The 23557-nt window shown below is 39.7% G+C and overlaps 1 protein-coding gene across 2 annotated transcripts in view; it reads right to left on the bottom strand.

The window, feature by feature from the left end:
* shprh (SNF2 histone linker PHD RING helicase) overlaps window positions 1–23557 on the bottom strand; it is a 65588-nt gene that overhangs the window by 41778 nt on the left and 253 nt on the right. Inside the window, exons 2-14 of one of the 2 annotated variants that reach the window (XM_033021843.1) lie at window positions 21606–21802; window positions 19027–19661; window positions 17963–18092; window positions 16301–16516; window positions 14788–14866; window positions 12765–12915; window positions 11866–11971; window positions 9191–9447; window positions 5752–6459; window positions 4986–5237; window positions 4205–4283; window positions 1932–2095; window positions 283–539 (exon numbers count right to left, since the gene is read on the bottom strand). In XM_033021843.1, coding sequence (XP_032877734.1) covers window positions 283–539; window positions 1932–2095; window positions 4205–4283; window positions 4986–5237; window positions 5752–6459; window positions 9191–9447; window positions 11866–11971; window positions 12765–12915; window positions 14788–14866; window positions 16301–16516; window positions 17963–18092; window positions 19027–19632 — 3005 coding nt within the window. In that variant the 5' untranslated portion in view covers window positions 19633–19661; window positions 21606–21802. The remainder of the gene's footprint in view (window positions 1–282; window positions 540–1931; window positions 2096–4204; window positions 4284–4985; window positions 5238–5751; window positions 6460–9190; window positions 9448–11865; window positions 11972–12764; window positions 12916–14787; window positions 14867–16300; window positions 16517–17962; window positions 18093–19026; window positions 19662–21605; window positions 21803–23557) is intronic. The other variant, XM_033021842.1, reaches the window with a different exon arrangement.

The raw sequence follows: 23557 nt of genomic DNA, 5'->3' as shown, positions 1-23557 counted from the left end.
GATGCTGCCTGACCTGCTGAACGTTTCTAGCATTTTCTGTTTTTGTTTTTGCAAATTAATCATGCTAATCCCTTACCCTTTTGAACCACTCATGGCTTGCTTCACTGCCTGTGCAAGAAATGAATTGCAAATCTAAACCAATCTTCAAGAAAAAGAATTTTTCCTCGCCTTCCCCTCAAAATGTTAAGTCTATGTTCCTTGCTTGACCCACCCACGTGTTATAACTTATGGCAATTAATGCACTATTTTTGTAATCTAAATTATCTGCCATTCTATATATACCTCTTCTGAATTGGAATGAACTCCCCTCGAACAGCCTGTGGATGACAGCATGCCTGCCGCAACCTCAACAAGGGATACAAAATGGAACCAACTGTGCGCCTATCTAGACGGCTCAACTTGATGCTCCAATCAAAAATCGTTCTCAGCTTCTGCAATGCATCTTGGGAGCAAATCTCATGCTGTCGATGGTAGAAGTGTCTTTCCACTGGTGAAAATTCCAGCCAATTAACTTCCTCAGTCTGAGGAGGTATCTGAATCTGGAAGAAAAGTAGCACGTGGATTAGAAGAAACATGTGTCGAGTTGGCTCACCAATCCATTAACGTTTGATCAAAAGAACACAACTGTAGCTGCAATTGACCTGCTATAACATTTATAGGTGTCATTCCTTCATAAATGGTAGGCAAAATAGGTCAGGAAATAGTTATTATTGCCTTCTACTTGCCTGCACACTCCCATAATTCAGTTTCTGGAAATAACTTTAATAAGCGTATGAATGGTAACAATATATAATGTCTTCAAATGTTTCCAAGGGATGATTGTGAAACAAAATTTGGCACCAAGCAAAATAAGAAAATATTACTAATGGCAACCAAACACTTGGACAAAGATAGATTCTAAACAAGGCCTTGAGGAAAATGAGAAAAATAATTTCGAGAAGGAATTGCTGAATTTCAGACTGAGATGAATGGAAATACAACCTTAAAGGTGGGGAAATGGGCTTGGATACACGAGGACTGAAAAAGAGGAGTGAAGAGACATACAAGGGTTGTAATGCTGAAGGATATTTCAAACTTGGAGGGAAGCAAAAATAAGGGCTTTGAAAATACACATTTACTATTGAGTTACTGATGCTCCTGGTATAGGTAAGCTAGTGCACGATTAAACCTGTTAAGGGCTACTTAAAGCCCTTTAATGAACAACTGCTGCATTTTTTTGCAGCAATATACATGCATTGAAAACTACAGGATTATTAAAAATAAGTGCATTGAGATCTGGCACTATATACATTAGTATATGAACTGCAACTATTTCTAGTGACAAGTATTAGGTCAGGCAGAATAAAGCTAAAAATTGGAGAGTTTCATGGAAACCTGAAAATATGTCTGTCCTGAAACTGAAGGAGACCATTGCATAGGTCATCCTGTTGGATATAATAATAATAATAATAATAATAATAATAATAATAATAATAATAATAATAATAATAATAATAAAGCTTTATTTCAGACACAGGTCCATATAACACATCATACAGTATAAGGAGATACAAAAAATACATTAAAAATTGCATATTAGCCTATAAGATATACAAGCTATTGCACCAATGCCATCTTAGCCTAGAAGTGAATCTATAGCAGCTTTTCAGAGGGCTGACTAGGGCTTCAATTATGTGGATAACCAAAAGAGGCATATATAAGGGCACCACATGTTGAAGGAAATGGCCTGCACAACAACAATTCCTGTCGTTGCCAAAGGGCATGTTCTACATGGAGAGCACCAGGCAGTGGTGGTGACCTGCATTTTTATATTGGGTCAGAGGGCTAAACAGCTTACAGCCTGCAAAATTGATGATGTGAATCCTCTCAAAAGTGTTCCCTCACCCCCAACTTAATATATTTCTTGCTCACATCCACATGGATAAATATACCTGATCAAGAACATCTTTTTTTGCTGTTCTCCACATGATTTTCGCTATGAGTGTGTAGATTGGAATTGGATTCTTTCTGCAGTAAGGTTGGTATAAGAGTTGGTCCCACCAGTGTTTAACCCAATATGGGTCGGCACCTAGAAACAGTATTAATCCATACAAGTCTAAGGAAAGAGAAAGAAATACATCAGCCAAGTCAAAATATGTTCTGTAAGACAGAAAGTGAACAAAAGTCAATTTACACACTACATTAATTCACCACCGCATATACCAAAATAAATAGTAATTGATTTAAAGATAAGCAAAGGAACATTTCCAAAGTAACACACAAACAATCATTGAAGTACCTAAGGACTTTTTGAGTCATACAATGTGGAAGCAGGCCCTTCGGCCCGACTTCCCCATACCAACCAACATGCCCAAACTACACTAGTCCCTCCTGCCTGCATTTGGCCCATATCCTTCTTAGCCTATCTTATCCATGTGCCTGTCCAATTGTCTTGTAAAAGTTGTGATAATACCTGCCTCAAGTACCTCCTCTGGCAGCTTGCTCCATATACCCACCATCCTTTGTGTCAAAAAAGTTGTCCCTCAGGTTCCTATTAAATCTTTCCCCTCTCACCTTATACCCATGTCCTCTGGTTCTTCATTCCCCTACGAGTAAAAGACTGTGCATATACCCTATCTATTCCCCTCACAATTCTGTACACCTCCATAAGATCACCCCTCATCCTCCTGCTCTCTAAGGAATAAAGTCATAGCCAGCCCAACCTCTCCCTATAGCTCAAGCTCTCGAGTCCTGGCAAAATCCTTGTAAATCTTCTCTGTACCCTTTTCCAGTTTTAAAGTTTTTCCTATAACATGACCAAAACTGAACAAAATACTTCAAATGTGGCTGTAGCCTAACTAATGCCTTGGACAACTGTAACAACTTCTATACTCAATACTCTGTCTGATGAAGGCTAATAACCACCCTATATACCTGTGATGCTCCATTCAAGGAACTATGTACCTACACTCCTAGATCTCTCTGCTCAACAACACTCCACAGAGCCCTACCATTCACTATGAAGCTCCAGCCCTGGTTTGACTTCCCAAAATTCAGCACCTCACACTTATCTGTATTAAGCTTCATTAGCCATTCCTTAACCCACCTGCCCATAGAAACATAGAAAATAGGTGCAGGAGTAGGCCATTCGGCCCTTCGAGCCTGCACCGCCATTCAATATGATCATGGCTGATCATCCAACTCAGTATCCTGTACCTGCCTTTTCTCCATACCCCCTGATCCCTTTAGCCACAAGGGTCACATCTAACTCTTAAATATAGCCAATGAACTGGCCTCAACTACCTTCTGTGGCAGAGGTAGATCAAGTCCTAGTAATTTTTGATAATCATCTTTACCATCTATGATGCCACCCACTTTTGTGACATCTGCAAAATTGCTAATAATGCCTTGTACATTCTGATAGAATGTGCTTAACTGACAGAAAATGTCAGTCCAACACTGTTGGGAAGACCCTGGAATGGAAAGGATAGGATTTGATGAGAAATGAGAAAAGTGCATTTATGCTAGGTAACTTTAAAGGTAGAGATTAAATGATAGCAATATGGGTTGTGGGTGGAAAGGACAGGAGGGTAATGGTGAAAGGAGATCCAATGGTCAGTGGCGAGGCCAGATACGCATTTCTGTGGCCGCGGTCATGATTCCAGGATGGTATGCTGCCTCCTCTGTACCAGTGACAAGGGAGTCTCTCAGTGGCTGTGCTGCATTCTTGGTGAGATTCAGATCTTCACACAAACAATCTTTATTTGTTGAACTCGAGCACAAACTTCAGAACGGGATCACCTGGGACACTTATAGAGCCTCCCACATCAGTCACTTTAGTCATCGGCTGAAGTCATCTTACAGCTTCCAATAAATGTTGATGATAATTACTTATCAAGAATTATCTTTTATCAAATTTACCTCATGACTAAGTCCTGTTGAGAATAAATTCTTCAGTCTCCTAACCCTTTGCACGACAAAACCTTTCATAACCCTGATTTCATCACTTGTTTATGATATATCATTTTAATTTCCACAAATACCTAATTATAAGCATGCCATTCTCGTAAACATTTAATTAACTGGGTTCTGCAGATATGATCAACAATAACCACTCGTTCTCTTTTTGTGTAAAAAGTAACCATTTGCAAAATACAACCTTTTATCTCCAATATAATTCAATTTAATAAAATAAATAGGAAAGAACTATCAGAAAAAACTATACCTTCTAAGCCTCTTTGGACAGGTGTTCCTGTGATACACCAACGATTTATGGCACTTAGTCGCAGACACATTTCTGCAGCCTGCAAGGAAAATAAACAAAGGCAGAAAGAGGAACTGAGTATGACAAATCTTCATTTCCAAAAGGGGAGATACTGTAGCTGAGTTCAGACACAAAATGCTGGAGTAACTCAGCGGGACAGGCAACATCTCTGGATTGAAGAAATGGGTGACAGTTCACGTCGAGACCCTTCTTCAGACTCTGAATGTCACCCATTCCTTCTATCCAGAGATGCTGCCCATCCTACTGAGTTACTCCAGCATTTTGTGTCTATCTTCAGTGTCAACCAGCATCTGCAGTTCCTTCCTACACTGTATCAGGGTTCGTTCATTTCAAAAACTTCACACTAAAAAATGCCTTACATTCAAGAAAAAGGGACTTCAGAATATAAGAAATGTAATCAGGGATAGATCCAAACTGTCCTTCGACAAAATCACGACAGATCCAATCACATAAAGATCTGCTTTGATCTTCGTAACTATTCCCACCTTATTCTTAAAACTAGTAATACAGAAGGTGTACAAAACACCAATATCTTCTTCAGGAATGCAATGGCAAACAGTGACATTATATATTTTGTAGAAGGGTCTCGACACAAAATGGCGCCTATCCCTTCGCTCCATAGATGCTGCCTCACCCGCTGAGTTCCTTCAGCATTTCTGTCTACCTTATATATTTTGGATGTAATTCTTGCCAATAGATATTTTGCATTCTGTAGCCTTACCTTTGCTGTGGCACATTCAACCATTTGAGCCTCGTCTAGACAGATCCTCCACCACTCCACTGCAACCAGCGGACTTGGAATGGCCATGTAGCGCTTCTCTTTGCGTAATCGACGTCCATCGTCACTGTTACTATGAGGTATGTCAACGTAATTCAGCTCTGTTCGAAGTACATCATATGTCGTGATGACTATCTCATACCCTGCTAGTGCATGAGGTTGTATAAAACCGTGTTTCTTCACACCTTGGTACACCTGTGGAGGACGAATGATGGAAAATGGATTTGTTAATGAAGATACAAGGAACTGCAGATGATGGATCTTGAGCAAAGCACAAAATGCTGGAAGAACTCAGCAGCTGCAACATTAGTGCAGGGAATGGACAAGCAACATTTCCTATTCCTTTGGTCAGTTTAAGCCATAGGCTTTGGATGCCCATTTTTTTTTCACCTACACCTATCTGGCAATTGGTTCTGATCTGAAGAAAGGTCCCGAGCGGAAACATCACCTATCCATTTAATCCAGAGATGCTACCTGACCTGCTGAGTTACTCCAGCATTTTGTGTCTATCTTTGGAAATTGGTTCCACAGCAAGCACATTCATTCTCTCTAGTCATTTAGGTGTGGTAACAGATCCACAACAGAAGGGGCTGGTGCTGGGAATGTGCAAAAAAGAACAAAGAAGTGATAAATGTTTATGCAAACTATGTTTTAGAAATTTTAGAAATTTGCACAATCTTGAGTTCCATCTTTCTGTAGTTTTCCTTACCAGTATGGAAATGGAAGATGATCTCACATGTCTGTTGATTTCATCCACCCATTGGTGGCAGATGGAACTAGGAGAGATAATGAGGGTTGCAGATGTGGACACAGGTTTCATAGTGACCAGGCAGTGAGGGCAGTAGAATGGCCTGATCTTTAAGTCATCTTCCTTGTAATTAACACAAGTGGCATGTTGCCACAAATCGCACTTCAAGCACTGCACGCATGCTTTATCATCAGTCAGTCCGCTTTCACCACATATGCACTCAAAATGACACTTTGACTTGCTGTAGGGAGAAGTCATTTTAGCCAAATGCGTTGTGTTCCTGTCTTCTTGAGAATCTCCCTGGAGGACATTTGGGAGACTGTTATCATTCACAGGCAGCGTTAGCGAGGTAAGGCAGCTTTTTCTTATTTCACCAATCTCTTTATTTTCTACAATCTCTTGTCCAGGTGACAGAAATTCTAACCCTCTGTGGTGAATTTCCTCCTGTTTTGGATCGGATTCCTGTGATAGTTCTGGTGGTTGTACTGCATTCTTACATGGCTCAGTTTCGTTACAATTATTATTTTCATTTTCCAAGAGGCACTCAAGTGAATCATTTTCTGGTGGTTTGCCAGTGTCTGCAGTATTCAAAGTGGGATCTGCTTCTTCTGTTTTTATCTCCTGGCCGATATTTAGGACAATAGACATGGTGTTTTTCCCAAGGCTGACCTTGTAAGCAAAAATAATATGGTATTGTAAAATAGTGCACAATCAACATGTTTCATATATAGAAGTTAGAACATCGTGCTGAAACTGTGTTTTTCACAATTAAACTTCTTGCAAAAGAAATCCTCATCACGTTTATCTATTCTATTCCCATTCCTCTCTTCTGTTCCTCAATATATTTATCCAATATAATCCTCAGTCTTTATATTGTTTCTGCATCAACCACTGATTATGGAAATGAATACTATAGCCTTATAACATCCTGTTTAAAGATATTTTTTAAATCCCTTACTGTAATTCTGTGACATTTTATGCCCCCTCATCCCAAGACAAAAGCTTGAAGCCATAACAGTTATTAAATACATATGTAATAAAAGGCTACTATCATTAATGCTGGATACTCTTAAAAACCCACCTAGTTCACTCATACTCTTCACATAGGAAAATCAGTCACCTTCGCCAGTTTGACCTATATGTGACTTCAGACTTGATCATGCACTTGACTCTTAACTGGTCCTCAGTTCAAGGACGATTATAGATGGATAGTAAAGGGCAGCATTACCAACATAATAAATATATATTATTTAAAATACCTGCACCACATGGACCTTTCCTTATGGCCTCTCAGTCTCTCTTTATCTTTGCATTACATACTGGCAATGTGACATCAAATATCTCAATGATCCTATGTATTAAACTGTCATTTAAATCCTTTGAACTTCCAATACTCCATTAGTCACTACAGATGTTAAGTCATAGGGTGTCTCAGCGTCAGTGTCAGTGTCCCAGCTACCCTAATCCCACTTGCCTGCGCTTAGTCCATAACCCTCCAAACCTGTTCTATCCATGTACCTGTCCAACTGTTTTTAAAACGATGGGATAGTACCTGCCTCAACTACCTCTTCTGGCAGCTTGTTCCATACACCCACCACTCTCTGTGTGAAAAAGTTACCCCTCTGATTCCTATTAAATCTTTTCCCCTTCACCTTGAATCTATGTCCTCTGGTCCTCAATTCCCGTACTCAGGGTAAAAGACTGTGCATCTACCTAATCTATTCCTCTCATTGTATACTTCTATAAGATCTCCCCTCATCCTCCTACGCGCCATGGAATAGAGACCCAGCCTATTCAACCTCTCCCCATAACTCACACCCTCTAGTCCTGGGAACATCCTCCCAAATCTTTTCTGGAACCCTTTCAAGCTTGACAATATCTTTCCTGTAACATGGTGCCCAGAACTGAACACAATATTCTAAATGCAGTCTCACCAACGTCTTATACAACTCAACATGACCTCCCAACTTCTATACTCAATACTCTGACTGATGAAGGCTAAAGTGAAGCCTTTTTGACCACCTTATCTACCTGCGACTCGACCTTCATGGAACCATGCACTTGTACTCCTAGATCCCTCGGCTCTACAACACTACCCAGAGGCCTACCATTTACTGTGTAGGTCCTGCCCTTGTTGGACGTCCCAAAATGCAACACCTCAAACATCTCTGTAATAAATTCCATCAACCATTCCTCTGCCCACCTGGCCAATCGATCCAGCTCCTGCTGCAATAGTTCACAACCATCTTCACTGTCTTCAAAACCACTAACTTTTGTATCTTCAGCAAACTTGCTAATCTTGCCCTGTATGTTCTCATCTAAATCATTGATGTAGATGACAAACAATAATAGGCCCAGCACCGAATCCTATGGCACACCACTAGTCACAGGCATTCAGTCTGAGAAGCAACCTTCCACCATCACCCTCTGCTTCCTTCTATGGAGCCAATTTGCTACCCATTCAGCCATCTCTCCTTGGATCCCATGAGATCTAACCTTCCAGAGCAGCCTACCATGCAGCACCTTGTTGAACGCCTTACTAAAGTCCACGTATACAACATCTACAGCTCTGCCTTTATCAACCTTTTCGCTCACATCTTCAAAAAATCAATCTGAGACACGACATCCCACGTGCAAAACCATACTGACTGTCCCTGATCAACCCTTGCCCATCCAAATGCCTGTATATCCTATCCCTCAGAATACTCTCCAGCAACTTACCAACTACAGATGTTAAGCTCACCGGCCTATAGTTCCCAGCATTTTCCCTGCAGTCTTTCTTGAAAAGAGGCACAAAATTTGCCACCCTCCAATCCTCTGGCACTTCTCCTGTATTTAACGACGACTCATAAATTTCAACCAGGGCTCCCGCAATTTCCTCTCTAGTTTCCCGCAATGTCCTCGGATATACTCCATTCTGTAATGAAAACACCAACATTGTCATTCTGACAAAGGAGATGCTGTTTTTGTTTTAAGTGAACTGACCTCTACCTTGTTGGGGCTGGTTTCTCTGGCACCACCAAATGCCAACTGGACCATGAGTTATCTGGGCTTCCTTTTGAGCAAACTATTATTTCTCTTTGAGGATCATACCACACACTACTGCTATTCATTTCATGTAAAATTCCATACTGCTTCTTTTGATTTCGAAATGCAAAGAAAATTTTAATATCAACCTGAGGGCGCGTTCTTCTACTTTACTGACATTTGAAAGCTCAGACAGAATAACTAGCGCAATCTTGAAGGAAATTACTATTCCCGAGTTCCATGGTAAAAAGATCAACTGTAATAAATGAACAGTAACTTCCCTTACAAGTGAATACTTTGATAGAAGAAATTACTGTGGAAGTAAACAGGACTTGAAAAAATTATAATTTCAGCAAGACAGAACAGTTAATACCTGCTTTTCCATTCCCTTTCTTTTTATTTGTTCCTTGTAATTCTTTCCAATAATAAAGGAACCAGCTAAGCCATGACCTTTGACCTGTTTGATCAATTGCTCTGCAATAAGTTTGGCTAAGGTTTTCTTGATGAGATGGCGATTCCGCTGAATGTCATACTTGTAGGTAGCGGTGATGTATTTATAAATTGCACTGACTGAGGTTGACTTCCGTACATTCACTTCCTTTATAGCAGTAATTAGCATCACACGAAGACCTGTATATAAAATAAAAGAATTGTGATCAATTATACAACCATTAATTCAGCTTTCGAGGCAATCTTTCAATTGTTCCCAGTTTTATCTTCATTGGTTTCTTATCCCTCCATGACCTCATTCTTCCTCTCGTCTCAACCACTTGAAATTTCTGTCCAAATGCCCCCTATAATCTCACCACTTTCTTCATCAAGACACCCTTAATGCCATCTCTGATAAAGCTTTTAGACATTAGCCCCTACATTTCCATATCCGTCTTACTGCCAAATATTTGTTTGACATTAATTCTGTGAGGCACCAAACTTTGTAAAGTTAACACAAGTTGTTGTTTGATTTGAATGGTTCTTTCCAACACAACTGGAAAAAAGCCATATTTTCAGAGTGTTTAGGCAACTGCCACAGAACCACTGTGCAGAGTGTTAGGCTGAAAGAGGTAGAAGCTAAGATATAGGAAACCAAGTGTTAGGCGCTCCCCCCCCTGGTGAATGCTATGTACTTACCTTTCTCTGTTTCTCTCCCGAGTACAGGCCTCGTGGCTGTGAGTCTGGAATCAAGGGGTTAAAGGCTCCTGTACCCGATTGGCCAAGCTGCGTCAGGTGACGGGTGACTCATCTGAAGCTTAAATACCAGAGTTTCCCAGGATTCTCTCTCTTCTTCGTCGACCCTGACTTGTGAGCAGTCTGCTGGTGTGAGCTGCAGAAGGCCTGGCCACATGGCATAGAACTTTGTGTACTTTCACCATTCCTTGTTAACAAATATTGAATTGGGACGGATAAGGGCTGACCTTAGTGTTTTCGTGTATTTTGTTTCAGGGTTATATCTCTTTAGGCAGGTTTTAGAGTCTCTGGTTCGACGGTCCATTACGTGGCTGGCTGGAGCACTGTTTAATTGTTTGTTAGTCCATCCATATCACTGACTGGGCTGTTTAAATCAGGTTTGGGTTTTGCGTTCCATTGAAATTAAAATATTTTTGAACTTGAACCTGTTTTTTTAACTTATGTTACGCGGCTCTGAAGTACCTGCATTCGGGAGTCGTAACACCAAGAAACATCAGGAGTTTAGAATCCTGAAACTATGTCTAAGTCCATAGAGAGATGGGATTCAGATGTTTTGAGATCCTATAAAGTTTTGAAAAAATGGAGGTTAAGATCATTAAAGGAGAAAGGTCTGCCAGGCGTTAGATAGTGTTTGTAGAAGGAAACTGATTAGGTCTCTGTTCCCTCTACTAACACTCATCAGCCTGGCAAAACTTGTCCTCATCCTCCAAAGCATCTCCTTTGAATTTCTTCAAGTTCAACAGATTGCCACGTTATTGTTCAACAGATTGCATGTTATTTTTGTAAGCCAGCATCTGCATTTCCTTGTGTCTACAATCATGGATGTAAAGTCAATTAAGAGCAGATGAAATTAGTTGATACCAGGATACAATCTTCACAAACCTCTGCATCAAGTCCTGGGATGGTGAATCTGTGGAATTCTTTGCCACAGAAGGCTGTGAAGACTAAGTCAATGGATATTTTTAAGGCAGAGATAGATAGATTCTTGATTAGTACAGGTTTCAGGGATTATGGGGAGAATGCAGGAGAATGGGGTTCGGAGGAAGAGATTGATCAGCTATGATTGAATGGCGGAGTAGATTTAATGGGTCGAATGGCCTAATTCTGCTCCTATCACTTATGAACTACAAAAATCACAAGTATTTTCTCTTGTGCTAGATATGACTTTACCTAGTTCTGCCTTTTCTCCTTGATATTGACTGGCCAATCTAACCCCAGTTCTTTTATATCCTACCATACACTGCCTTGACATTAAGGGCAACCACTTTCACTGTTTTGTTCATATTTAGAGAAAGAATCCAATCAGGCTAGGTCCCAATTGTGAATGAAGAGGGCTTCAGGTCAGTTTCAATGGTTGGAGGAAATCTCAGATAGAGGCAAAGGCATTCCACAAAATCTTCATTATACCTGAATGCCAGTTGTGTTAAAGATATAGCCAATAGTCTAGCCCCTAAACAGAGGAAATATTTGCTAGTAAGAAGCAGAAGAAGTGGTTTTGCCAAAGGAGGTAGTTGAGGCAGGTACTATATCAGCATTTAAAAGACCTTTGGACAGATACCTGGATAGGAAAAGTTTGGAGGGATATGGACCAAGCACGGGCGAATGAGACTGGCCTAGATGGGGCATCTTAGTGGGCATGTACGAGTTGTGCCAAAGGGCCTATTTCTATGCTAAAAGGATTCCACGACTCTTTAGGCATGGTAAACTCCACCAGTACTGTTTCAAATTTTCTGTCCATTACAATAAACTGGCAACAGATAATGCATATTGTGCCTCTCATGTCTGATTTATAGTCAATGAGTAGGCATCCCACCACAGGCTTTCATTATCAATCTGCTACATGATATCAAAGGTTGTACTTACTGGGATAGGTCACCTTTTCCTTGGATTTGATTTGATTTTTCTTCACACTTGTTCTGCAAGAGGCGGTTGGCACTGAAGGTGGGATGTAGTAGTTTGTCGATTTTCCCTAGTAATATAGGAACACGATCAGTGAAGCATCGACTGCAATAATTTATTTCCAATCTTAATCATCTGTCATCTTTTTATAGCTATCCATATTGTATTGTTTTACATACATTTTGTTATATTTCTTTCATTTCATTGAATATTCACAACATGACCCATAATTAAACTAATGGGATATGTAATGAATCCTGTCATTAACGAATACCATAGTTTGAAACATTTTATTAATATTATTGCAAGCATAAAAAATGCTTTAAAAATATGTAGGGGAATTTGGATAAGTCAGGTCATTCGGAACATGGTGAATCTGCTGATACTCCTGGATCTGGTGAGCACAGCCACTAATCAACCAGCATGACAACATGACTGCCAGATTGCTATAATATGAATTGGCAAATACCAAGCAGCTGACACATCAGGCAAATTGCTCATCTACCTTTTGTGCAAGATGTGCTGAGGAAATTCCATATCTGAGAAATCATAACTGAAATCTGACGCAAAGGGACCCTTCATTCCATTATCCAAATTATCAATTTAGGATGCACTAGAATTCATAGACATTGTTCGAGATTATTAAACTTTTTCAGATCCCAATGTTTTTTATAGAACTTTACAAATCATGTTTGCCTTTGAGCACAACTATAGTAAATAGGTTAATGTCTGGTAGTACTCCCAACACTGATCAAACCTGGAAATGTGTTTATTGCAATTGGGGGGCGACTAATCTTTAATGACTGCAGGCTCTAGGATTATCAAACCTAACAATGCTAGGAAGATTAAATGATGGACTGTACCTCTGGGAATGATAATGTGGCCTGCTTGACATCTTTACACCTATGTGTCAATATTAGTGCCAGCATCTCCACTGTTTTGCCCAGACCCATCTCGTCTGCCAGGATTCCACCAGGCCATTCAGTACTTGATAGAGGGCAGTCACGGATGATGCTAAAAACATTTTAGAGTAAAAAAGTAGCATGTGAGAAATACAGCATTTCTTTGATCATAAAGTTAATAATAGTCCAAGGTCAGTGGCGGACTGGCCAGGGTGTCAGCTTGCCCGATGGCAAGTGGGCCCCTGATGAAGTGGGTCCCCTATATCAAGTGGGCCCCTGATGAAGTGGGCCCCCTTTGTCTCCTGGCAACCAATATTTTTAGACCCAGTCCTCCACTGTCCAAGGTTGTTCAATATAGTCAGAAGAACTATATCATGTAATAAAGAAGGTATTGTCCTATGTCTGACAATGTTATCTGGATCAGTTTCTTATATATCTAACCTATATTCTAATTTGAATAAACACACATAGTCAGAGATCAAGTGGAAATTATCTGAGATTTATTTGGCTTGGAAACTGCCTTTGGATAAAACTGCCTCTTCTGTTTTAGGTTGCAATAATAATAATTAGACTCTGTGACTTGGATGGAACATCCCGGTTGATTCACCTTAGCTGGACTATCTGAGATTAATTGGGATCCAAAAGGACAAGATTCCCAACAAAAGGAAATTCAGTAAGATGAGCAACATCTATATATTTGTTTTCTTCTTGATTATTTTTTACTTGATTAGAACAGATGTCAAAAAACAAACTGAAAATATATAAAATTGAAATTAAAAAAACAGCAATGGCAACAATTGAGAGAAGTCACCTGATGCACAGATGGATGAGAGCACAAGCTGTAAATAAAAACTAAGAAAATGATGGTGTTTAAGAGAGTGGGAGAGAAAGTGAAAGCGAGAAAAAAAAAATTTAAATCTTTGAAATCCTCAGGATGTCCAAAGTGATTTAACGTCAAGTGAAGCACTTATTAGAAACATCAGATTCATCACTGTTAATAAAGAGACTGCGTGGCAGGTAATTAATATGCAGCAAAGAAACACAAAGACCAACGGGACAACTAGCGGGAGACTGTTTCACTGACGTTGAAAAATGACCCCAAAAATTGTAAAATACCTGTTATTTTTCTGAAATAGCAACATGGTCTGTTTTTTTAAGTAAACACTTATAATGACACAGAATATTTGGCCCACTTGTGTCCAAGTTGGCTTTGTCTTATTGCCCTATAGCCCTGTACCATTTTCTGTGTCAAATATGCCCATTAACTCCCGTAATTTTTTTTGCTGATGGGAAAATTTAGAGGAAGCCCATGTTTCCATAAAGTCAATAACCCTCTCTCCTGTGTCTACATATCACCTACCATGCTTTGTCCTGCCTTTTCTCTCTCCCCGTTTACCCCCCCCCCCCCCCCCCCCTCCCCTCCCATAATCAGTCTGAAGAAGGATTTTGACCTGAAACATCACCTATCTGCTGAGTTACTCCAACACTTTGTTTCTTTTTTGGTAAACCAGCATCTACTGGATTCTACAAGAGAACATACAAACTCTACATATACAGAATCTAATGTCAGGCTCAAACCCGGGCCACAGACCTGTGAGGCAATTGTCCTAAATGCTTTGCCACTTGCCTCTGAGAGCTCAGAAAGTGGCTTAATATAAGGTTTCATCTGAGAGTTGGCTCCACTCTGACAGTGCAGCTAACTTTCAGAACTGCAGTGCAGATTAAACCTCTGGGTTCTGGATAAGAGAATATAACAGAAATACTGGCAGAGTGCAATAAAGTGCAACGTTGTCACTGAAGGCATTAAGAAGTAGGACGCAGTGAAACCCCACCTGAACCCTAATCTTAATATGAAATACTATCCGTAATAGATTTATTACAGTAACAAAGCCCACAAAAGAACTCTGACTATCTCAATTACCAACACTCCAAAGCAATGACATTTAGCTTCAAACCATATCCAAAGGACCAAAAATATACCCACCAGCCAGTGTAGGGGTTGTAATATAATTTGTTCCCATCTTTAGTGGTGAATTCCTTCCATAACAAGTGCAGGGCAATTTCTGCATGGAAACAATTGCATGTTTTTAATCCACATCATAGAGCTGCATGGCAAAATACAAATACATTAGAACCCATGGGTTCCACTACTATATCCAGAAATTCACATTCAACCTTTCCATATTAAGGTTGCAATACTACACACAGTTACTCAGGCAGGTGAATGTGCATCTTCTGCTCACTCGTTTACTGGTGTTGTATGTACTTTAAGTGCATTACAGAAAGGCAATAAGGTCAGTCAATAGAAGCTGACCAACCTTAACACAATTGAGTTCCTATTTGAGTGACAGACATTGAGGGCTTATTGAGCCCAGACAACAGCTTGCGATCACCCATAGCTCTTTTACACCTTGGAATAAGTTCCTATATACCAGTGGTGCATACTCTGGTAGTATCAAAGACATATGGATAAGGTGTATTGCCTTGACTCTGCCTTTGACTTTCTAGTACTCCAATGAAGCGCAATGCAAGCCTCAGGAAACTTCTGGGAAATGGTTGTTACGTCCACCTGGCCTGTCCTTCCTATTCCTGGTACTTTAACAAATTTACCACAGACATCACAAATTGGCAGTTTCTCTATGGCCCTTAAACTTCACTGGTTGATGATCATTATAGCTCTGTTTGTCTTATGTCAAAATCACTTCATCCCTGACATTACCTTCTGCTTTCCACTTAAGCAGTTTCCATGTGTGCACATGCACTCCCTTACCCTCCTTAACTTTATTGCTTTACAATTACCATTCAAATGTCTCAGACAAAATACAATCAAATTGAAACAGGCTGACACTCAGTGAAGCTGATGCTGAGAGAGGCTGAACAAGTTGGGGGGCTGCATTCTATGGAGTTCAGAAGAATGAGGAGGCATTAAAAAGCAGATGTTATCACAAGTCTGAAAGTGTTGGATGAGGGACCACAGTTGCGAGATAAGGAGCCAGTAATTGAAATCAGAGATGTGTACAAAGTTATTTTCGCAAGGTTAGTGAATCTCTGAAATTCCCAATGACAGAGAGTTGTGGAGCTTATATTCTTGGAAATATTTAAATGGACTTAGATGAATTTTTGAAAGACTGGGAGTTATGGGCAACTGGCACAGAGGATGAGTTGTGGCCAACATAAATCACACCTGATCATACTGAATTCTGGGCAGGCTTGAGGAATGTAGCTATTCCTGCTCCTATTTTCGTTTGTTCTTATGTGTTCTGCACTATGGTGACAATAACAGCATAGTAGTGATGAAGAATGATGTTTTATAGAAGATGTTTCCAATTGAGAAGAAGATTAAAACTACGGACCTTGTATTGGACATTAATACATTTAGTATTAACTCATTTCCTCAATAATTCAAATTTGGAATTTTACCACATTGAGTTTCCAGGTCAATAAGGTGGATTGATCTAGTCTTCACCAGTGTTGTGCAGCATCCATTTCAAACTTACCATCAGAGGATGGATTAACAAAGTAATTTTCTTTCTGTAGCATCCAATTGACAGCCTGACACTGATATGGTCTGAGTGTTGGAACAAGCAGAGTGTGCTGAACCTTCTCATTACAGAGAACTTCCTGCTGATGCGCATGACGTACAAAGTCATATAGCTCTTCTACATTCTCCCTTTCTAGTTCTTTATTAGCTTCTTCAACGAAGTTAGGTACATCTGCATTAAAAGACACAGAAAAAATATTAATTTATGGTTAAGTATCATTAAGAAAATGTCTCACAAAAAGAGTTGAACACAGATTTAATGATTTATAAACCTACAGTGAATTTCAGATATTTTATTTTTAATGAATAAAGTTCTTCCTTTTCTTTATTCAATGCTTAGTCTTTGCAATGACTATCTTACTTAGTAAGCATACTTTTGGAATTAGGATAACGAACACTAAACAGTAATCTAAATTAAACATTTGCACATTGATGGAAACTAATACATTTGCTCACTGTTGCCCTTTTGAAGAAGGGCGGGACGAAAAAGAGCAACAAAGATCTGGAGAACAGATAAAGGATTTTACAAAAAGAACTGGTTTTCCATGTAAGATGCATATAGAAGATCCTTTGACACTCCTCAAAGAAGTGTTCTGGAGCTAGGCTATAGATTCCGGACAATATTTATCCACCAATAAACCACATTAAATTTGAAAAAAGCAAAATACAATGGATGGCTGAAATGCGAAATAAAATAGAAAATGCTAGAAATTCTCAGCACAGACAGTATCTATAGCAGGGGTCGGCAACCTTGTTCTGCAGAGGGGCCGGGACGCATGACTGTGAGAGGATGGTGGGCCACATCTATCACGTGTACACATGGATCCCGCCCCGATGGCAGGCATCAAATCACGTGTTCAGTCTTAGTTTGATGAAGGGTCTCAACCCGAAACATTACCTATTCCTTCGCTCCATAGATGTTGCCTCACCCGCTGAGCTTCTTCATCATTTTTGTCTACCTACGTGTTCACAGAAGGTAGACAAAAATGCTGGAGAAACTCAGCAGGTGAGGCAGCCTCATGCAATCCTTGCATGTCTCACCCGCTGAGTTTCTCCAGCATTTTTGTCCACCTTCGATTTTTCCAGCATCTGCAGATCTTTCTTAAACGTGTTCACAGAAGGTGCGCGGCCATGCCGGCGGCTTTGCGCAGGATGCGGTGCGCTCGGCCTCTGCTTGGGGCGCTGGGCCGCTGCTCGGGGCGCTGCCGCTCGGGGCACCTGGCCGCTGCTTGGGGCACTGCTGCTCAGGGCGCCCGGCCGCTGCGGGCCGGATGATTTCAGGTTACGGGCCGCATTTGGCCCGGGGGCCGTAGGTTGCCGCCCCCTGATCTATAGAATGAATACAGAATTAATGTTTCTTATCCATAACTGCATTGGAACTGGAGAAAATTAGATTAAATTTGTTCCAAATTAATGAGAAAGGTCCGTTGATGGGAAAAGAATAAACGATGATGTCAGTGATCAAGGTGAAAGGAAGGATCAAAAGATGCTGTCGGACCTGCTGAGTATTTTCCACAATTTTCTGCTTATTTCAGATTTCTAGTAGCAGCAAATGTTTACTTTATAATAGTTCTCAAGCTGCCTTAATTATATCTTCCTTTTACAATGAACATTGTACCTGGAGCAGCTAAGTCATAAAAATATTCCATAAGTTTCTGAATCAACATATTTGTCTTTTTCATTCTGCTGCTTCCTTCACTCAGGTCCACTGGTTTTCCTAAACCAGACTCAAGAAGATATACACCCACCTACAGTGCAAAACAAACAAGTCAAGCTTAAATAGACAACTAGGACATTTGGCAAAAGACAAACTCTAAACTCAGATCTTCACTGAATATTCAGGGGATTACACTATCGGAAGATGTTAAGACCTTGCAACGGATGCAGACAAATTTACTAGAATGCAATAAAGGATAAGGACTCCACTTCATAAAGCAACTAAAACTTGCCCAACTTTTTTTTGATTGATTGATTGATTTTGATTTCCTTTGAGAAGAGATGAATATGCCAAGCTTTGATGGAGATGTTCAAATCAAGAGACTTAATTCATTCTGCATGAAACCTTATTTTTTCCAAGTGACGTTTTCCATTGCTAAACCCCATTTTTTTGGTTAAATTAAAACTAATTTTACAAATAATCTATCCCCTTCAAGTTGATTCCAAGTCATTTGCCATTCCTCTATGGCACTACATCAATAGGGCAAAATATATTACAACCATTATGACAGTGCCAGGAAATGGAGGTGTTCAGCAAGTAGGTTTCTAGCACTTTAGCCAAATGGAGAAAATAAATAAACCCAATAGGTGGCAATATTACCCTCACGTTGACGACAAGCAAGGGCAATGAAAGCACAGCACTATAGACATAGAAAGGGACTAGCTCACTCAAGCTGCTAAGGGAGGATTGTAAAGATGGAGTAATCATTTCAGCACTGCCGGCCAGAAGATTTAACAAAATACAGAATACACAAGCAAATTAATAAAATACAGAATAATTTTGCAGTATGATAGGACATAATTTATTTCGTTATTATTCTGTAATTGGAGAGTAAACCTTTGCACAATATGATTACAGTGCAAGAAGAGCACGAAGTAAACAACAGCAAAGGAGAAAAAAGAAACAGCGAGTCAGGAGGATTAATGGTTAAATCAAAGTTAACATTATATTGGAAAGATAAATACCTTCAAAGTTTGGCAATCTTCAATATTCGTTTGGAACAATCTGAGCACTTGCTTTCTTTGAAGCCACAATATATCCTCCAGTACTGTAAAAGGGAATGAGCTTCTCACAAAACCAATCACCTCTTCATGACAATCACTCTCAGAGTCATAACTTTCCTTAGTGACTGAGATTTGCAACTGACTATCATTACTAGTCTTTGACAAGCAAAGAGAGAGAGACGAAATATTATCTGGAAATACTTGGCCTTCTGGAAGCTGGAGGATGAACTCATCTAGCTGTGCTCGCCATTCTTTGTCCTGATGACATGGGGAGATGGCGATTCTGGGATGGGCAGAGTTGCTTGACAGGAAAGATCCCCCTTCATCCTCAGTCTCAGTCACGCTGGAGACATTTGGTGATTTATTCAGTTTCAAACTGCTCACCAGGAGAGACCCTGCATCTCTATGTTCTGAGAAATCTGAGCCTGCAGCCAATGGATTGTTGCTGCTATCCGTTACAGCAGGTAGTTGAAGCTGCTTCAAGTCATCACACATGTTCCAACTCAGCCTTTTCTTTGCATCCTCATCAACCCGCGTGGGGGGTGCACATTTTCTTCTGTTGCTCATTGTACTGTAAATGCAGGGCAAGTTTGCAGCTGTAACGAAGACCATAAACAAATTTCTCAGCGAAAATCTTGTCTTGTTATTGCTTTCAATGCAGCAAAAGGAACAGATCATTCAGTCCCACAATCCATTCCACTGTTCAATTAGATCATGGTTGTTGTTATCTTGACTCCAACTTGGCTGCATTAGCCACACACCTCTTTCCTATCAAAAATCTATTCCAAAATATTCATTAACAAAAATACAGATCATCTAAAAAATTCCTTGAATTGCCAAATATTATTTTTTTAATTACAATGTAGAAACAAACCAGCTACCCCATTGGTCTGTGCTTGCTGTGTATCTTCCATGCCAATTATCTTGTACCCCTCTTTAACCGTCACACCCCTCTGGAGTTTAATCCATCAGCATAACTTTCTTCTTATACATGTTTTTATCCATCCTTTTCCTCAAAGTACTTTTACCACATATACTGCTCAGACACATTTGATATTTCTGTAAACTAAAATTAAAATCTTAATTCTTTATAATTGAAAATATGAACAAATCTTGAACTCCACCATGGACTGTCAATTTATGCTTTTGAAGGTAAGACCCAGACTCAACACATAATTCCAAATGCAATGTAATTAGGGTGTGGTACAGCTGTAGCAAAGCAGTTTAGTTTAGTTTATTGTCGCGTGTACCAAGGTACAGTGAAAAGATTTCTGTTGCATGCTAGCCAGTCAGCGGAAAGACTATACATGACTACATGTACTACATCATAGACACAAGTAGACAATGCAAGAAACTCTGAGCAGATCAGGCAACATCTGTGGAGAAAGAAACACTCAACATTTCATATCAATGACCCTTCACTTCATCTACCAGATCAGACTGACCTCTGAGTTTAAATAAAACAGAATGATCATTTTTGATTCAAAATTAATGACTGAGAATCATGCCATAGCTATATTTCTCTTTTGTTTGTAACTTTATGCTCCAGTCTTCTACTTACTGCACCATTGCCAATGACAAACTTGGATTCACATCTCTCTGTGAAACTCAGCGGGTGCAGCAGCATCTATGGAGCAAAGGAAATAGGCAACGTTTCGGGCCAGTCTGAAGAAGGGTTTCGGCCCGAAACGTTGCCTATTTAATTCGCTCCATAGATGCTGCTGCACCCGCTGAGTTTCTCCAGCACTTTTGTCTACCTTCGATTTTCCAGCATCTGCAGTTCCTTCTTAAACTCTATTATACTATCTAGTTCATCAATAATTCATTAAAACATACACGATCCTTAGTAGTCCTAACAAGGTGGACCCAAGGGAATGATTAATCCTATTGGAGAATCTTGAATTGTGGACGGGATCAATATTTAAAATCTTGGGTGTGTCCATTTAAAACATGGATAAGACTCATTTTTTTCTCGTAGATGGTTGCACGTTTTTGGAACTCACTTTTGCAAAGGTTGAAGAAAGCTAAGGTTTTCAGGATTTTCGAGGCAGAGATAAATAGTTAAATACTTGCTAAGCAGGCAAGTGTAGGATTATGGTGGGTAAATGGGATGTCGAGGTCATAATTAGATAAGCCATGATTGCATGGAATGGCATTGCAGACTTGAGGGGCCAAAAGATCTACCTCAGCCCCTAATTCATATGTTGACAGTGAATAACTGAAGCCGCAGCATTGATTCTTAGGCACTGGTTCTAATCGTCGTGTCTCTCTGGTGTATGATTAAACACCTCATATCAGTTTACACCTCCTAATTCAACATTATCCCCTGCGCTGAAACAAAATAAATCTAATCAATTAAAATGCACAGTACAAAAAATTAAAATGAAGAATAAGTGCCCAAAAGATAAGATTCTAACAAATTTTAACCTGGAGAATTTTATACATTAAATAATTTAAGAAACTATCTCTCTTAATCCTGTAAATTAAGCAATTCGTAATAAATTCAGGAACAAATAACAGCTTCAATAGTTTAAACTTACCTAATTAGAAACAAAAATATTATTTGCCTTATGTGGAAGCATGTTGGGAAAGCAAAGAAATTCAGAAATCCTGTTCCATGATGAACACAGACATTGGTGTCCAATTGTAGTCCAACCCCTATTCACACATGTTCGTAAATCGCAGTTACAAATGCAATGAGAATTCATTGTCACCCTTCAACTAAGGAGAGATATAGCTGTAACATATGAAATTAAAGTCATGCATAGATTTTTCTGCATCTTTTTACAACCTGCAGCTTAAAAACTTTATATTAATAAAGCACGCATGGTGTAGAGGGTTTAAATCAAAGATTCTTGTAAATAAAGTTTTAACAAATTAGTTGGTTTATCTCCAATTATCTTTATTTTTATTTTATTTTATTCCTTATTTTATCAAATTTCAATTTGAAAATTCAAACTATAAAAATGCACGTCCAAAAGGAAAACTGACTTGCAAATATATATCTATCAACAACAAAAAATTCAAAAACTTTTGAGAAAAATCATGTCACTAATAAAAATGTATACAAAAACAAATGGTATGGAAAATTGTCAATCCTCTCCTCATTCCCTGAATTTGAAAATTATGCTGAGGAGAGTATTTGTAGTGCATTTTGTCAATGGTGCACAATGCAGCCACAGTGCAATAATGATGGAGGGGATGAAAATGGTGAAGGGTGGCTGATGGGATGTTTTGTTGTAGATGGTGTTGGTACTTCACTCATCCAAGCAAGTGGAGAGTATTCCATCACACTCCTGAATTGAAAGTGATGCTGGAAATGGCTTGTGATATCAGGCAGTCATTTGCCTGGCTTCTACCCTGCTCTATCCATGCTATTTATGTGATTGGCCCAAATGGGTTTATGCACAATGGTGACCACATCACCCCCTCCCCCACCCAGCCGCTCTGATGTTAATGATGAAGGACTCACGATGATACACCGAGGGTGCGTGGTTAAACTCCTTCTTGTTAGAAGTAAAATGGTGATTGTTTAATACAGGAAGGGGGAAGAAAACAGAAAACAATAAATCATAGAATAATAGAAAACAAGAGTCCGAGGACGGTCCTGACCTCACACATCATCTGTTTATTTCCCTCCACATATGCTGCTTGGCTTACTGAGTACCTCCAGCGTTATATTTGCTCAATATCCCAGTATCTGCAGTCTCTAATGTCTCCAAACTATTATTCTGTCAGTTTAAAGGATATGTGCGGGTCGAGTTTTTTAGACAGAGGGTGGTGGGTGCCTGGAACATACTGCCTGGGGTGGTGATGGTGTAGGCAGATATGACAGTGGTGTTTATGAGACTTTTAGATCAGCTATATGGATAAATATGCAGGGAATGGAGGGGTAAGGATCATGTGCAGGCAGACGATATTTGTTTAGCTTGGCATCGGGTTCAGCACAGACATTGTGGGCCAAAGGGCCTTTTCCTATGCTGTAGTTAAATCAAAGAGCATTTTGACTTAACACCTTTGACCTTTCAGCATTAGATTATATTTCAGTAAATTATTACATGTTCAAATCTTTGTTACAGCCATTATCAACGAGCAAAACATTGTTAAATACAGGAATATTGCATTCTACACGAATCACTCATTAATATAATCACGTTGGTACTTAAATACATAAAGGAAACTAAAGAAAATTAGAAAGGTTTGTATTTTTGCAATAAATTTCTGGAACACAGGTTGTTGTCCCAAGTCACTTTCAATTCAAGAGGGAGTTTTGTAGCGGGGATACTGTTGCGATGCATTGGTGTTGATGGAAGGCTAAACACTTGGCCGGCAGGCTAGGGATGCTGTGCCAACTTCTACATGATACCAGTTGAGAAGGAAGATGCGGCCCAGATGAACACAGGGTTTGAACGGCAACCCCTCGTACTGAGCAACAGTCTCTGTGTCGCTGAATATTGCGCTGGACACATCCTTCGAACACAAAGGCAGTGTA

The sequence above is a fragment of the Amblyraja radiata genome, chromosome 5 (assembly GCF_010909765.2).
Source record: "Amblyraja radiata isolate CabotCenter1 chromosome 5, sAmbRad1.1.pri, whole genome shotgun sequence".
Taxonomy (NCBI): domain Eukaryota; kingdom Metazoa; phylum Chordata; class Chondrichthyes; order Rajiformes; family Rajidae; genus Amblyraja; species Amblyraja radiata.
This window is presented reverse-complemented; position numbering and strand designations above follow the sequence as displayed.